Genomic DNA, 14,850 nt, shown 5'->3' on the forward strand with positions numbered 1-14,850 from the left:
CATAAGAGGAAAACAGCTGCAGACACTAATTGGTAGACAATTTTTTACATTTTTACACAAATATCTGTACGATACTTTCTTCTCTATATTTAATCATACTTTTTTTTATTGATGTGAGAAACTTAACATGGAGAAAAAGGACAAACGATGTAGTTGTTGTGTTGCCAGGTTTGGTTTAGAGTGTCCGTAGAAGGTGATTTAGGCATCATTTTTGGTTTTGGCAATAAAATAGATTTTAACCTGAAATCTCACCTCAGTGTGATGGATGTGGTTCCATGGAAGAAACCCATCTTATGGTTTGTGTGCAAATCTGCAGAACTTCTGGAGAGCAACATTTGGATTACTTTCAAATATAATAGAGGAGGACATAGACCCTGATCAAATATTAATTATCCTGAGAATATCAAATAAACAAAGGAGGGCGAGCATGGCTCATAGACATCTATTATCTTATGGGCTCCTTACAGCTTAAAAGCTAATGCTGCTGCACTGGAAGAAGAAGGAAGTGCTGACAGTAAAACTGTGGCTAACTGAGCAGACAAGCACGCTGCATTTAGAAAGAATAAGATTTGTTCTTAAAGACAAGCTCAAAGAGTTTGAGAAGGTTTGGCACCTCTTAATCCCATATTCAAATGGTTGAAATTAGTCATTAGTTAAATTTGGAACACAACGTGCTTGGTGGATACAAACGAGTAGCACTTCTGAGGGGTGTGGGGTTTGGGGGGTTTCTGTAGTACATTGTCTTGTTTTTTTTTGCTTTCCCTTTGTATTCAGTTCAAAAAAAGAAAAGAATATAATGAACGAATTGTTTGCTGAATGTCATGTTTTAGAGATTAAATAAAAATATTGGAAAGATAAACTATTACTGTTTTGAAATGCAACGTAGGATCTGGTGCAACATTTAAGACAGAAAACCTTGTAATTATGGACTGAGTCGTCCTGCCAGTTTTGACTTCCAGAGAAGGTAAAAAACAGGTCACTACCACATCTCCTCCTGATGTAGATGTACTTTATCATAAAAGTCCAGTTATTACAAGCCCACCTTTATTCCAGTGCAACATCTTGTATGTAACTCACATCAGTATGAATTACCATCCTTTGTTTCCCAGAGTGAGAGTGAGGAATCCCACATGGACTACAGAGTGATCGTGGTGCTCATTCATCTTGGTAAGAGTCCACTTTCTTTAGAAATCCTGTCCCTTTGGAGCTAAATTTGACTGATTTCTTCATGTGCTGCTTTCAGGGTTAAGCTTTACCTTTAGTTCTACCGTCTTCGATCCTGTATATCACTATGTGAACATGAAGATGAGCTGGGCCAATGCCCAGAGTTACTGCAGAGACAAATACAAGGACTTGGCAACCTTTGAAAGCATGGAGGACATCCAGAAGTTAAAGAGACCCATCTTGGCCACAGCACAAGTGTGGATTGGTTTGAGGGATGATCCCAAATCCTGGAAGGAAAATTTGGGCAATGCCAAAAACTCCTGGAGATGGTCAACAACTGGAAAACCGAGCTCGACTGGTTACAGTAGCTGGGCAAATGGTCAACCTAAACACTTTAAAGACAAACTGTACTGCAGCACTGTGAACAATCATGGGAAGATGTATGATGCATTCTGTGGTTTTAAAAGAAAGTTCATTTGTTTTGATGGTAAAAACTTTTTTATAAACTTCCTGGTAATTAGTCTGAAACATTTCTTAAAGAAGCAACATCAATACAATAAGTGAACTGATCAGTTATATATCACCTAAACAAGGGGTGTCCAAACTTTTTTCAGAAAGGGACAATTATGAAAATGCAATGGGCATCAGATTGAGAGAAATGTGAATAAAGCGGTATGGTGAGCGGTATAGCATAGCATAGATTGTCTGTTTTACTTAGCGTTCAGCAGCGAGAGAATCAGATTGTGGTTGGCTTGATGTTAGAACCAGGAAACGTCGTCCCAACGCACATTTTGTGTTTAGGGCCAGGGTGCCGCACAGTGGTGTAGTGGTTTAAAGTCACAAAAACAGAAAAGGTGTGAGAAACAACTGCCTGACAGAAGAAGATCCTGGGTTCAAGGGACAGTTGGGTTCTTTCAGTGTGGAGATTGCATGTTCTCCTCGTACTAGTGTTGGTTTCCTTCCACATCCAAAAACATTACTGTAAAGTGGTTTAGTGTCCAATTTACTCGTAGGAGTGAATCAGACTGTGAGTGGTTGTCTGTTTGTGTTTCTTAGCCCTGTAATGAACTGGCACCATGTCCAGGGTGTACCCCCGCCTAGGTCCCGACGACAGCGAGGTTAGGCAGCAACAGACCCCCTCGACCCTGTACAGGAGCAAGCTGACTGGAAATTAAATGGATGGGTATTTGGGGCCATGAATGTTATATTTTTAGGTACTGTCCATGGGTCAATTGAAAATGGCCAAAATTGACTCGTTATTTGGGCACCAATGATCTAAAATGTTAACGCTACAAAGAAAAACACAAAAACAGAAAAGGTGTGAGAAACACCTCGGTTTCGGAGTGGGTGAGGTGAGCCACCAACAGACCAATCACGTCCCACAGTGACTGCGCTGCTGTGTTGATAATTGGGATTAATAAAGTATCTATCTATCAATCTATAATCAACTTCAATAATGTATTGGGTCTGTGCTTGTGGTAGGGGTGACCAATTAGATTCTTAGGGTTGTTTGAAGGGAGCCACTCTATTCTTTCTTTTCGATTTGTTATATATAAAAAAAGAATAATGTGGTTAAAGATTTCCTATTTCTATCGTTATCTTCACAGCATCTTTACTTTCTCTGCTGTAGACTCCAGCACCCTAGGCAAGAAGATCTACACTGTTAATGAGACTGATGTCTCATGGAAAGATGCCCAGTCTTACTGCAGAGCCAACCACAAAGACCTGGCAGTGGTGGAGAACGCTGAGGAACTATCAGAGGTTATTTTAAACGTAAAAACTTTTGCGTGGTTTGGTTTGTACCGACAACCATGGAGCTGGTCTGACGGAAGAAGCAGCTCGTTCAGAAACTGGAACACTAATCAACCAGATGAGGCCGTTAGTGATGGTTACTGTGGCTTTGAGACGGAGGAACATCTCTGGCATAACGCTGCATGTAGTGCAGAGTTTGTCTTTATCTGCTATGAAGGTAAAATGAAATACATCTCAAACACTTGTGTGCTTGCTCGGACAGTGACGACACTTTGGGTTTGTCATCAGATGTTCCTGAAGTCAAGATGCAGACGGTGAGGATGAAGATACAGAGTGATGCCGACCTTTCTGATCCAGCCGTCAGCAACTCCATTCTCCAACAGGTTCATGTTTAACATCGCTTTTTCATCAAGATACACCAGAACATTCCATGAGCCTATGTAGAAAAGATGTAAAAATGAGTAAACTGAGTCCCTACATCCCACATGTCTCCTCCAAACACGAGTCAAAGGCTCAAATGATTTGCTGTTTGCTGAGAAAACATTTCTTTTCTATTATCGTCTGTGTTTTATGCCCTTTTTGTTGATTTTCAGCTCACTGCACAGCTGCAGAGATACGGTCATCCAGAAGGGAAACTGAGATGGAAGAAAAAACCTGAAAAGAAAGATAATCGAGACCTGTCCACTGATGACTGCAACGTAAAACCATAAAAAGAGCTCAGGACGTCCCTGTTACTTCTTTTTTTGCTGATGACATTATTGAATTGATTGTTTATTCAAGAGCTTGACAAAAATGTAAGTTTTTTCTGTAAAGAACTTGTGATTAATTGCATCGTTAGCTGCTGTTCTGCTGCTAGCTTAGGAACCATTTGGATCTGTTAGCGTTCAGATTTCAAGCTCTACATTCTGTGACCTCATAGGTTTTGTGTTCTATTCTGAGGAATCTGTTTATGTTTCATTTGAGCTCCTGATTTATTTTGTTGTAACTGTTTGTGTTTCTCCTGGTTTACTGTGTCTGTGTGTGGGCTATGGTCCCTTCTTGTGTATGGAATGCCCTGAAGTGCATGTGTAGATCTCTTCTTTCCCTCTGTTCTCCCACAGGTGAAGCCCATCTTCCTGATTACTCTCACTATTTAAGGAGTGATGAACACTGAGTGTTGGCTGCTTGTTTGTTACTCCTCGTGTTTGTGTTTCTTAGGTTTGTTAATTTGTTAGATTTAGAGTTGTGATAAACGTGGCTGGTTTAGACCTGTTGTCCTTTCTTTTTTAAAGATGATCACACCCTTTCAGACTGAGCTTTCTGTTTTACATGACATCGCTGTGACACATTTGTATATTTAAATCTCCAGTAAGCTAAAGAATTATGACAAAGAGCATCCAGTTCACAGAGAACAGCTGACATCCATGAGTTTTGGCTCTCAAATGCCAACACGTGACCATACATGTTTCTGTGATCAGGAGTCAGAAGGAGGGTTGGACATTGTTTGAATTCAAATGATTCTGATTGTTTTAAGAGGCACAGTCAAATAAATGTACATGTTTTAAATGAGCTGCTAACCAGAGATGTTTCTGGATCAAATAGTCTGAACCTCTCCATGACTTTTAATCCAATGAACTTTTGCTTTTTATGAACTTTACTAAGAATGCCACAACCTCCTGGAAATGGTCAGCAACTGTAAAACAGTTTTACTGGTTACAGTAATTGGAATGTAACTCAACCAGTGACATGCCGTGAGCACTCGTGTTGGGTAGGAAGGGCGTTAAAAAATCGAGACCACCAATGTCAACACCAATGACAATTCCATATGTTTCTTCTGACAAGTGTTAATCTAACAAAATCAACATCGTAAAACACCATTAAAGAAACATAAACAATTATTTAATATAGCCTCCATACTCTCCCAACAAGATATATCTCATGACACGGCAGCACATCTGTTGTTTGTGTTGAAAACACAGATACATGGAGAAAATGACAACAAAAACAACTCAGAACAGCCTCAGTGAGGAGCATCCACAAAGCCAATCCTTCCTTTTGTACCATTCACTGTAGAAAGTATAAAACATTTTCTGACCTTAGCTTTGCTGAAGGTCTGGTTACTCAGGTGTTGGTCTCCATCTTTTAAAAGCTGTTGTTTTTCCTCAAAAGAAAGTTTCTTTATCATCTCTAGCGCTGTCATCCTGACTGTAGTGTTATCCCGCCCACTAGCTAGAGAACGTAGCAGCAGCCACACTTTATCAATTCACTAATGCACTGTAAACGTACATATAGCATTTAGCATAGCACGGTTACGTCCAAAGGCAGTGTAGAGAGCTGCTTTTGGACGTAAATGTTTTTCATCTTGGGGAACTGACTGCACAAATACATAAAAACACGCTATGGAAACAGAGGCAGAGCAACAATGTGCCTTTGGGAGAGGGCGTGGCCTCCTCCTGGCTCCTCCTAAACCTTACAGCAGAGTGAGACTGTGCAGCGTCTCTGTCGTACCAGGAAATACCGCTTTTTAGTCGTTTGGTCTATGAAAAGCACAAAATTCAGACACTTTCAAACTTATAGGTACTGAAGGCTATTGGAAATGGAAAAATTATTTATAATTATATTATAATTAAAACGAATAATCAAAATATCAATTCACCCTTGGGTAGCCACTGCCTACTTTGCCTACCTTGCCTGCACGTCACTGAACTCAACCTATGTTCTATGAGGATCAACAGTACTGCAGTGGTGTGAACATTTAAGGGTGGTGGTTTGATCAAGGCTGAACACATAACAGGATCTGGACCAGGTTATGAAGTGGATAACATCTTATTTTCCTCATCCAAAATCTTAAGTTGAATAGTACAAATGAGTAATAGTTACAAAAAACAACAAATTAAGTGTTACATTTTTGTTTAATTTTACTTATTTACTAAAATTAAATTCATCCTGGACAAGCCCCCAATATTTCACGGCCCTATCCTCAGCTGTCAAATAAAGGCTTGCAAGCAAAGACAAAGAACGACAAACCACAATGAATAAAGTGTTACATTTTTATTTCGTTTAAGTCTTTTGACTAAAATTAGTTTTAGTTAAAATTTGGTCATCAGGATTGTCTATAAAATATTGTAGATCCAGTCATCTAAATGACAAAACATTTAGTCGACTAAATCTTTTTCAGGTATAACGACTAGAATATACTGAGTTTATGTATTTTCTAAACATTCATTGATCAACCTGATCAGTGATGGTATTAATGTTTTCTGAGAATCGGTTTCCAGTATTCCAATTACTAGGAATCATTTGTTTGCTTGTATTTCAATTCCGCTTATCGGTTCCTCTTACGTTGCAATAACGTAACAATAAACTCCTCCAGGTCCTGTATATTGTGTGTATGCTAGCACCAAGTGAAGCTCCTCCCACCATATAGTTGTTTGCTGCAAAAGTTGCTTCTTGCACGGATTTTTCTTCTGAAAACAACAAATTTCCGCAAGAAAACACACCTCGTCGCCAGTTTATGTCCTCATAACAAGTAATCAGACACGGGAGACGGACTGGTACTGATCATTGTCTTTAGTTTGCACGTTCACACACACACACACACACACACACACACACACACACACACACACACACACACACACACACACACACACACACACACACACACACACACACACACACACACACACACACACACACACACACACACACACACACACACACACGGCTGACATCACATGTAACAACAGGGACGGCATCTCTGAAGGTCCATTTATAGAAATGTAAACAAAGGCTAAACTAAAGCTTTACCGTTTAAATACATAACAATAAGTACAGCTGTATTTTTGTTAATATGTTCTTTTTTACAGAATAATTATGTGTTTTATGTCTGAAATACTTTTGGATCAAGTTGTTCAAGTTCAAAAGGAGCACTGTAAATAAGCAGTATCGATAATAGAATCAGAATCGTTAAATTCTTATCAATTCCCATCCCTGATATAAAGTTGTAATAAAGGTGGCTGGTTTAGATCACCACACCTTTTCGCACTGAATTTGCTGTTTTACATGGGATCACTGGGAAACAGTGGTATATTTAATATTTAAATCTCCAGTCAGCTAAAGAACCATTACAGAGAGCTTCTAGCTCACAGAGAACAGCTGACATTCTCACACTGAGCATCTGGAACATCTACCCTCACACTATTATCAGCTACTGTAAGTTCATGCTTTAAACTTTATTATTAAACTGGCATTTCAACATAAGAGGAAAACAGCTGCAGACACTAACTGGTAGACAATTTTTTACATTTTTACACAAATATCTGTACGATACTTTCTTCTCTATATTTAATCGTACTTTTTTTTATTGATGTGAGAAACTTAACATGGAGAAAAAGGACAAACGATGTAGTTGTTGTGTTGCCAGGTTTGGTTTAGAGTGTCCGTAGAAGGTGATTTAGGCATCATTTTTGGTTTTGGCAATAAAATAGATTTTAACCTGAAATCTCACCTCAGTGTGATGGATGTGGTTCCATGGAAGAAACCCATCTTATGGTTTGTGTGCAAATCTGCAGAACTTCTGGAGAGGAACATTTGGATTACTTTCAAATATAATAGAGGAGGACATAGACCCTGATCAAATATTAATTATCCTGAGAATATCAAAGAAAACAAAGGAGGGCGAGCATGGCTCATAGACATCTATTATCTTATGGGCTCCTTACAGCTTAAAAGCTAATGCTGCTGCACTGGAAGAAGAAGGAAGTGCTGACAGTAAAACTGTGGCTAACTGAGCAGACAAGCACGCTGCATTTAGAAAGAATAAGATTTGTTCTTAAAGACAAGCTCAAAGAGTTTGAGAAGGTTTGGCACCTCTTAATCCCATATTCAAATGGTTGAAATTAGTCATTAGTTAAATTTGGAACACAACGTGCTTGGTGGATACAAACGAGTAGCACTTCTGAGGGGTGTGGGGTTTGGGGGGTTTCTGTAGTACATTGTCTTGTTTTTTTTTTGCTTTCCCTTTGTATTCAGTTCAAAAAAAGAAAAGAATATAATGAACGAATTGTTTGCTGAATGTCATGTTTTAGAGATTAAATAAAAATATTGGAAAGATAAACTATTACTGTTTTGAAATGCAACGTAGAATCTGGTGCAACATTTAAGACAGAAAACCTTGTAATTATGGACTGAGTCCTCCTGCCAGTTTTGACTTCCAGAGAAGGTAAAAAACAGGTCACTACCACATCTCCTCCTGATGTAGATGTACTTTATCATAAAAGTCCAGTTATTACAAGCCCACCTTTATTCCAGTGCAACATCTTGTATGTAACTCACATCAGTATGAATTACCATCCTTTGTTTCCCAGAGTGAGAGTGAGGAATCCAACATGGACTACAGAGTGATCGTGGTGCTCATTCATCTTGGTAAGAGTCCACTTTCTTTAGAAATCCTGTCCCTTTGGAGCTAAATTTGACTGATTTCTTCATGTGCTGCTTTCAGGGTTAAGCTTTACCTTTAGTTCTACCGTCTTCGATCCTGTATATCACTATGTGAACATGAAGATGAGCTGGGCCAATGCCCAGAGATACTGCAGAGACAAATACAAGGACTTGGCAACCTTTGAAAGCATGGAGGACATCCAGAAGTTAAAGAGACCCATCTTGGCCACAGCACAAGTGTGGATTGGTTTGAGGGATGATCCCAAATCCTGGAAGGAAAATTTGGGCAATGCCAAAAACTCCTGGAGATGGTCAACAACTGGAAAACCGAGCTCGACTGGTTACAGTAGCTGGGCAAATGGTCAACCTAAAAAATTTAAAGACAAACTGTACTGCAGCACTGTGAACAATCGTGGGAAGATGTATGATGCATCCTGTGGTTTAAAAAGAAAGTTCATTTGTTTTGATGGTAAAAACTTTTTTTATAAACTTCCTGGTAATTAGTCTGAAACATTTCTTAAAGAAGCAACATCAATACAATAAGTGAACTGATCAGTTATATATCACCTAAACAAGGGGTGTCCAAACTTTTTTCAGAAAGGGACAATTATGAAAATGCAATGGGCATCAGATTGAGAGAAATGTGAATAAAGCGGTATGGTTAGCGGTATAGCATAGCATAGATTGTCTGTTTTACTTAGCGTTCAGCAGCGAGAGAATCAGATTGTGGTTGGCTTGATGTTAGAACCAGGAAACGTCGTCCCAACGCACATTTTGTGTTTAGGGCCAGGGTGCCGCACAGTGGTGTAGTGGTTTAAAGTCACAAAAACAGAAAAGGTGTGAGAAACAACTGCCTGACAGAAGAAGATCCTGGGTTCAAGGGACAGTTGGGTTCTTTCAGTGTGGAGATTGCATGTTCTCCTCGTACTTGTGTTGGTTTCCTTCCACATCCAAAAACATTACTGTAAAGTGGTTTAGTGTCCAATTTACTCGTAGGAGTGAATCAGACTGTGAGTGGTTGTCTGTTTGTGTTTCTTAGCCCTGTAATGAACTGGCACCATGTCCAGGGTGTACCCCCGCCTAGGTCCCGACGACAGCGGGGTTAGGCAGCAACAGACCCCCTCGACCCTGTACAGGAGCAAGCTGACTGGAAATTAAATGGATGGGTATTTGGGGCCATGAATGTTATATTTTTAGGTACTGTCCATGGGTCAATTGAAAATGGCCAAAATTGACTTGTTGTTTGGGCACCAATGATCTAAAATGTTAACGCTACAAAGAAAAACACAAAAACAGAAAAGGTGTGAGAAACACCTCGGTTTCGGAGTGGGTGAGGTGAGCCACCAACAGACCAATCATGTCCCACAGTGACTGCGCTGCTGTGTTGATAATTGGGATTAATAAAGTATCTATCTATCAATCTATAATCAACTTCAATAATGTATTGGGTCTGTGCTTGTGGTAGGGGTGGCCAATTAGATTCTTAGGGTTGTTTGAAGGGAGCCACTCTATTCTTTCTTTTCGATTTGTTATATATAAAAAAAGAATAATGTGGTTAAAGATTTCCTATTTCTATCGTTATCTTCACAGCATCTTTACTTTCTCTGCTGTAGACTCCAGCACCCTAGGCAAGAAGATCTACACTGTTAGTGAGACTGATGTCTCATGGAAAGATGCCCAGTCTTACTGCAGAGCCAACCACAAAGACCTGGCAGTGGTGGAGAACGCTGAGGAACTATCAGAGGTTATTTTAAACGTAACAGATTTTGCGTGGTTTGGTTTGTACCGACAACCATGGAGCTGGTCTGACGGAAGAAGCAGCTCGTTCAGAAACTGGAACACTAATCAACCAGATGAGGCCGTTAGTGATGGTTACTGTGGCTTTGAGACGGAGGAACATCTCTGGCATAACGCTGCATGTAGTGCAGAGTTTGTCTTTATCTGCTATGAAGGTAAAATGAAATACATCTCAAACACTTGTGTGCTTGCTCGGACAGTGACGACACTTTGGGTTTGTCATCAGATGTTCCTGAAGTCAAGATGCAGACGGTGAGGATGAAGATACAGAGTGATGCCGACCTTTCTGATCCAGCCGTCAGCAACTCCATTCTCCAACAGGTTCATGTTTAACATCGCTTTTTCCTCAAGATACACCAGAACATTCCATGAGCCTATGTAGAAAAGATGTAAAAATGAGTAAACTGAGTCCCTACATCCCACATGTCTCCTCCAAACACGAGTCAAAGGCTCGAATGATTTGCTGTTTGCTGAGAAAACATTTCTTTTCTATTATCGTCTGTGTTTTACGCCCTTTTTGTTGATTTTCAGCTCACTGCACAGCTGCAGAGATACGGTCATCCAGAAGGGAAACTGAGATGGAAGAAAAAACCTGAAAAGGAAGATAATCGAGACCTGTCCACTGATGACTGCAACGTAAAACCATAAAAAGAGCTCAGGACGTCCCTGTTACTTCTTTTTTTGCTGATGACATTATTGAATTGATTGTTTATTCAAGAGCTTGACAAAAATGTAAGTTTTTTCTGTAATGAACTTGTGATTAATTGCATCGTTAGCTGCTGTTCTGCTGCTAGCTTAGGAACCATTTGGATCTGTTAGCGTACAGATTTCAAGCTCTACATTCTGTGACCTCATAGGTTTTGTGTTCTATTCTGAGGAATCTGTTCATGTTTCATTTGAGCTCCTGATTTATTTTGTTGTAACTGTTTGTGTTTCTCCTGGTTTACTGTGTCTGTGTGTGGGCTATGGTCCCTTCTTGTGTATGGAATGCCCTGAAGTGCATGTGTAGATCTCTTCTTTCCCTCTGTTCTCCCACAGGTGAAGCCCATCTTCCTGATTACTCTCACTATTTAAGGAGTGATGAACACTGAGTGTTGGCTGCTTGTTTGTTACTCCTCGTGTTTGTGTTTCTTAGGTTTGTTAATTTGTTAGATTTAGAGTTGTAATAAACGTGGCTGGTTTAGACCTGTTGTCCTTTCTTTTTTAAAGATGATCACACCCTTTCAGACTGAGCTTTCTGTTTTACATGACATCGCCGTGACACATTTGTATATTTAAATCTCCAGTAAGCTAAAGAATTATGACAAAGAGCATCCAGTTCACAGAGAACAGCTGACATCCATGAGTTTTGGCTCTCAAATGCCAACACGTGACCATACGTGTTTCTGTGATCAGGAGTCAGAAGGAGGGTTGGACATTGTTTGAATTCAAATGATTCTGATTGTTTTAAGAGGCACAGTCAAATAAATGTACATGTTTTAAATGAGCTGCTAACCAGAGATGTTTCTGGATCAAATAGTCCTCTCCATGACTTTTAATCCAATGAACTTTTTGCTTTGTGATGGTAAAATTGATTAATTATATTTACTCATATATTTTCTCATATTCTTACTCATATATTTGATCTTATTCAAATATAATGTCTTAAGTTGTATACTTTCCATGTCTTTTGTCTTCCTCTTTCTGGAAGGTTGGTTAACTCACTCTCCCAATACACATCTGTATATGCGTGGAGGTCTTCACCAACGCCTTGGCCGACGCCGAGGTGGTTCAAAAGTTGCTAGAGGAGCGCCCCTACACCCTAGCTAAAGCCTATGAAATTGCACACCGCTACGAGACCACCAGGAGGGCTGCTAGGGCAGTCACACAGCTCATGCGGCCAGGTGGGCGTGGCTTTGCAGCACAGGCAACCAGAACTGCTACAGTACGCGAAGCTGCTAACATTCCAGTGTTTGAGCAACTACCAGGGGCCACCAGATTCAATAAGCAGCAACGACCTTACCAAAACAAGTTTAAAAAGACAAACCTTAATGAAGTCATCTGTCACAACTGCTCCGGTGTAGGACATTTAAAGAGAAACTGCCCCTCCCCTTATCGATCCACAAGGAGCCCTGGGAATGCCACTTTCACTTCCACCCCCGACCCAAGCACAATAGTTATCTGTACTAAGAGCCCAGTAGATGAGATGTGTGTACAAATAATGATTCATGGACTAGAAATCTGTGCTCTGCTCGACTCTGGTGCACGGAGGAATGTCCTGCCTTTGCATCATTTCAACTCCCTCCCTACTCAGTTCAGACCACCAGTGCAGCCATCGGTTGCACAGATTCTGCAAGGCATTGGCCCTGAAGGCTTAGTTGTTTTGGGTGAAGTAATTTTACCAGTGCACATTGGAAACAGCATCACCCAAGTTAACTTCATCATGGCGGACACCACCCAAAGCACCGAGGTTATCCTGGGACATCCATTCCTGCTGCAGGCGCAGGCCCGTTTGGACTATGGGCGTAAAGAAATAACTCTTTTTGGTGAAAAGGTGCCTGATTTTTATTCCAGCCAACCTTCTGAGACACATCTCGTGGCACGCGCCACAGTGTTAGAGGCGGGTTGTGAGTACGTGGTGCCCGGCATTTCTCGTCTCCACAGCACTGTGGGTGGAACTCTGATGCTCAGCCCCGTAAAAGGTTTTATTGAAAGGCACCAGGTTCTTGTGGCTCGAGCAGTATTACAAGCCCGGCAGGCTGCCAGCATCCCCATCAGAGTGTTTAATCCTGGCGCCATACCCGTCACCTTAAAGAGAGGAGCTGTGGCTGGGGTTCTTCAGCAAGCACAGGTGCTGGCAGAGGCGGAGCCGCAGTCATCAAAGACCCCAGGTGCGCATGAATTCACTCATACCCATTCCACCAATGTACCAAATCACTTGCAGGTGCTGTATGCAGAAAGCTGTGCTGGTCTGTCGGGGGATGCCTCCCGTAGCCTGGCTCACCTTTTGTGTTCCTACAGTGATGTCTTTTCTGCGGGTCCCACAGATCTTGGCCGCACTAACATCGTGCAGCATGACATTATCACCATCCCAGGGCCGCCAGTAAAGCAGGCACCACGCAGGATGAATAGGGAAAAGCAGGTTGTGGCAGACCAGCAGGTGCAGCAAAGCCTGGATACCGGCGTGGCTCAACCAAGCAACAGCAGCTGGGCTGCCCCGATTGTCATGGTAAGAAAAAAAGACCAAAGCCCAAGACTGTGTGTTGATTACAGGCTTTTAAACGAACGCACTATTAAGGATGCTTATCCGCTTCCCCGCATTCAGGACACCCTCGACACACTTTCCACTGCCAAGTATTTCAGCACCCTAGATTTGACATCCGGCTATTGGCAGGTGGAAATGACCCCCAGGGCCCGGAAAGCTGCAGCCTTTTGCACACGTAAAGGACTGTTCGAGTGGAGCGTGATGCCCTTTGGACTGTGCAATGCACCAGCCACGTTCCAAAGGCTAATGGATCGTGTTTTAATGGGGCTGCAGTGGGAGACGTGTCTGGTGTATCTCGACGACATCATCATTCTGGGGCGGGACAGTGCACAGATGCTGGAGCGGCTGGAACAGGTGTTAATTCGACTGCGTTTAGCCAACCTCAAGCTGAAACCATCTAAGTGCTGTTTGTTTCGGGAGAAGGTGGCCTACCTGGGGCACATCGTGTCCGCTGGGGGCGTTGCTACTGACCCCCAAAAGATTCAACAAGTGGAGGAGTGGCCTGCACCACAAAATGTTTCGTAAGTGCGACAGTTTGTTGGTTTGGCTTCATATTACCGCCGTTTTGTTGAAAACTTTGCAACCATAGCCCGACCCCTCCACCAATTGACCCAAAAATATGCACGGTTCCATTGGACCCCTGAGTGTCAGGAGGCGTTCGACAGACTAAAAAAAATGCTAACTTTGGCTCCAGTCCTAGGCTATCCCCTCGACGATGGCGAGTTCTTTCTCGACACAGATGCTAGTGACTGGGGAATCGGAGCAGTCCTCTCCCAGGTGCAAGGAGAAGAGGAGAGAGTTCTAGCCTATGGGAGCCGGAGGTTGTCCGCTACCGAGCAAAATTATTGCACAACAAGACGTGAGCTCCTTGCAGTGGTTGAGTTCACAACACACTTCAGACAATATCTACTTGGTAGGCCTTTCACTGTTCGAACCGACCACAGCAGCCTTCGCTGGTTGACCAGACTAACGGAGCCTGAGGGTCAGCTGGCTCGCTGGCTTGAGAAGCTTGCAGAGTATGATTTCCAGGTCATCCATCGGCCAGGGAAAGACCACCAGAATGCTGATGCTCTCTCTAGGAGACCCTGCCGCGCCTCATGTCCATGCACGGTCCCAGAACCTGACTTTAGAAACATTCAACATAAGGGGGTGCAGTGCGACCTGGGTGATGTAGTGCTTCAGACTCTAACATGTACAGGGCATCCTCCAGTGGGGGTAGTTGAGCCGGAGCTCTGTGTAGGGGAGAAGAGGACCTCAGGGGCGTTTGCCATAGTGGGGGTAGAGGGCTTCGATCTCGACACCTGCACTGCTGTCTTAGCTGATCATCCCATCATCCGCCTGGTGAGTGAGTCTTCTAGTAATAACTTGTTTCACGGCTGGACCCAAGAACAACTCAAAACTGCACAAGTGACTGATCCAGATATAGCACCAATAAGGGTGTGGAAGGAGGAAGGCTGTAATCGTCCACCCTG

The 14,850-nt window shown here is 42.1% G+C and overlaps 2 protein-coding genes across 3 annotated transcripts in view; one reads left to right on the plus strand and one right to left on the minus strand.

Moving 5' to 3' along the window:
• The window catches only part of LOC114471483 (complexin-1-like), a 96,454-nt gene that overhangs the window by 14,382 nt on the left and 67,222 nt on the right, over positions 1-14,850 (minus strand). The gene's annotated exons all lie outside the window — the stretch shown is intronic.
• On the plus strand, positions 7,052-10,871 carry LOC114471482 (macrophage mannose receptor 1-like). Its single transcript, XM_028460319.1, has 6 exons — positions 7,052-7,110; positions 8,265-8,322; positions 8,399-8,806; positions 9,951-10,289; positions 10,361-10,455; positions 10,666-10,871. The coding sequence occupies exons 2-6, from the start codon at positions 8,286-8,288 to the stop codon at positions 10,780-10,782; spliced, it is 996 nt and encodes a 331-aa protein (XP_028316120.1). The 5' UTR covers positions 7,052-7,110; positions 8,265-8,285; the 3' UTR covers positions 10,783-10,871.

The sequence above is a fragment of the Gouania willdenowi genome, chromosome 10, assembly GCF_900634775.1.
Source record: "Gouania willdenowi chromosome 10, fGouWil2.1, whole genome shotgun sequence".
In the NCBI taxonomy this organism is placed as follows: domain Eukaryota; kingdom Metazoa; phylum Chordata; class Actinopteri; order Blenniiformes; family Gobiesocidae; genus Gouania; species Gouania willdenowi.

Coding starts and splice junctions, on each gene's coding strand:
- LOC114471482 (XM_028460319.1), top strand. CDS start 8,286: ATGGACTACAGAGTGATCGTGGTGCTCATTCATCTTG. Junction 8,323..8,398: donor CGTGGTGCTCATTCATCTTG/GTAAGAGTCCAC, acceptor TGCTGCTTTCAG/GGTTAAGCTTTACCTTTAGT. Junction 10,456..10,665: donor GCAACTCCATTCTCCAACAG/GTTCATGTTTAA, acceptor GTTGATTTTCAG/CTCACTGCACAGCTGCAGAG.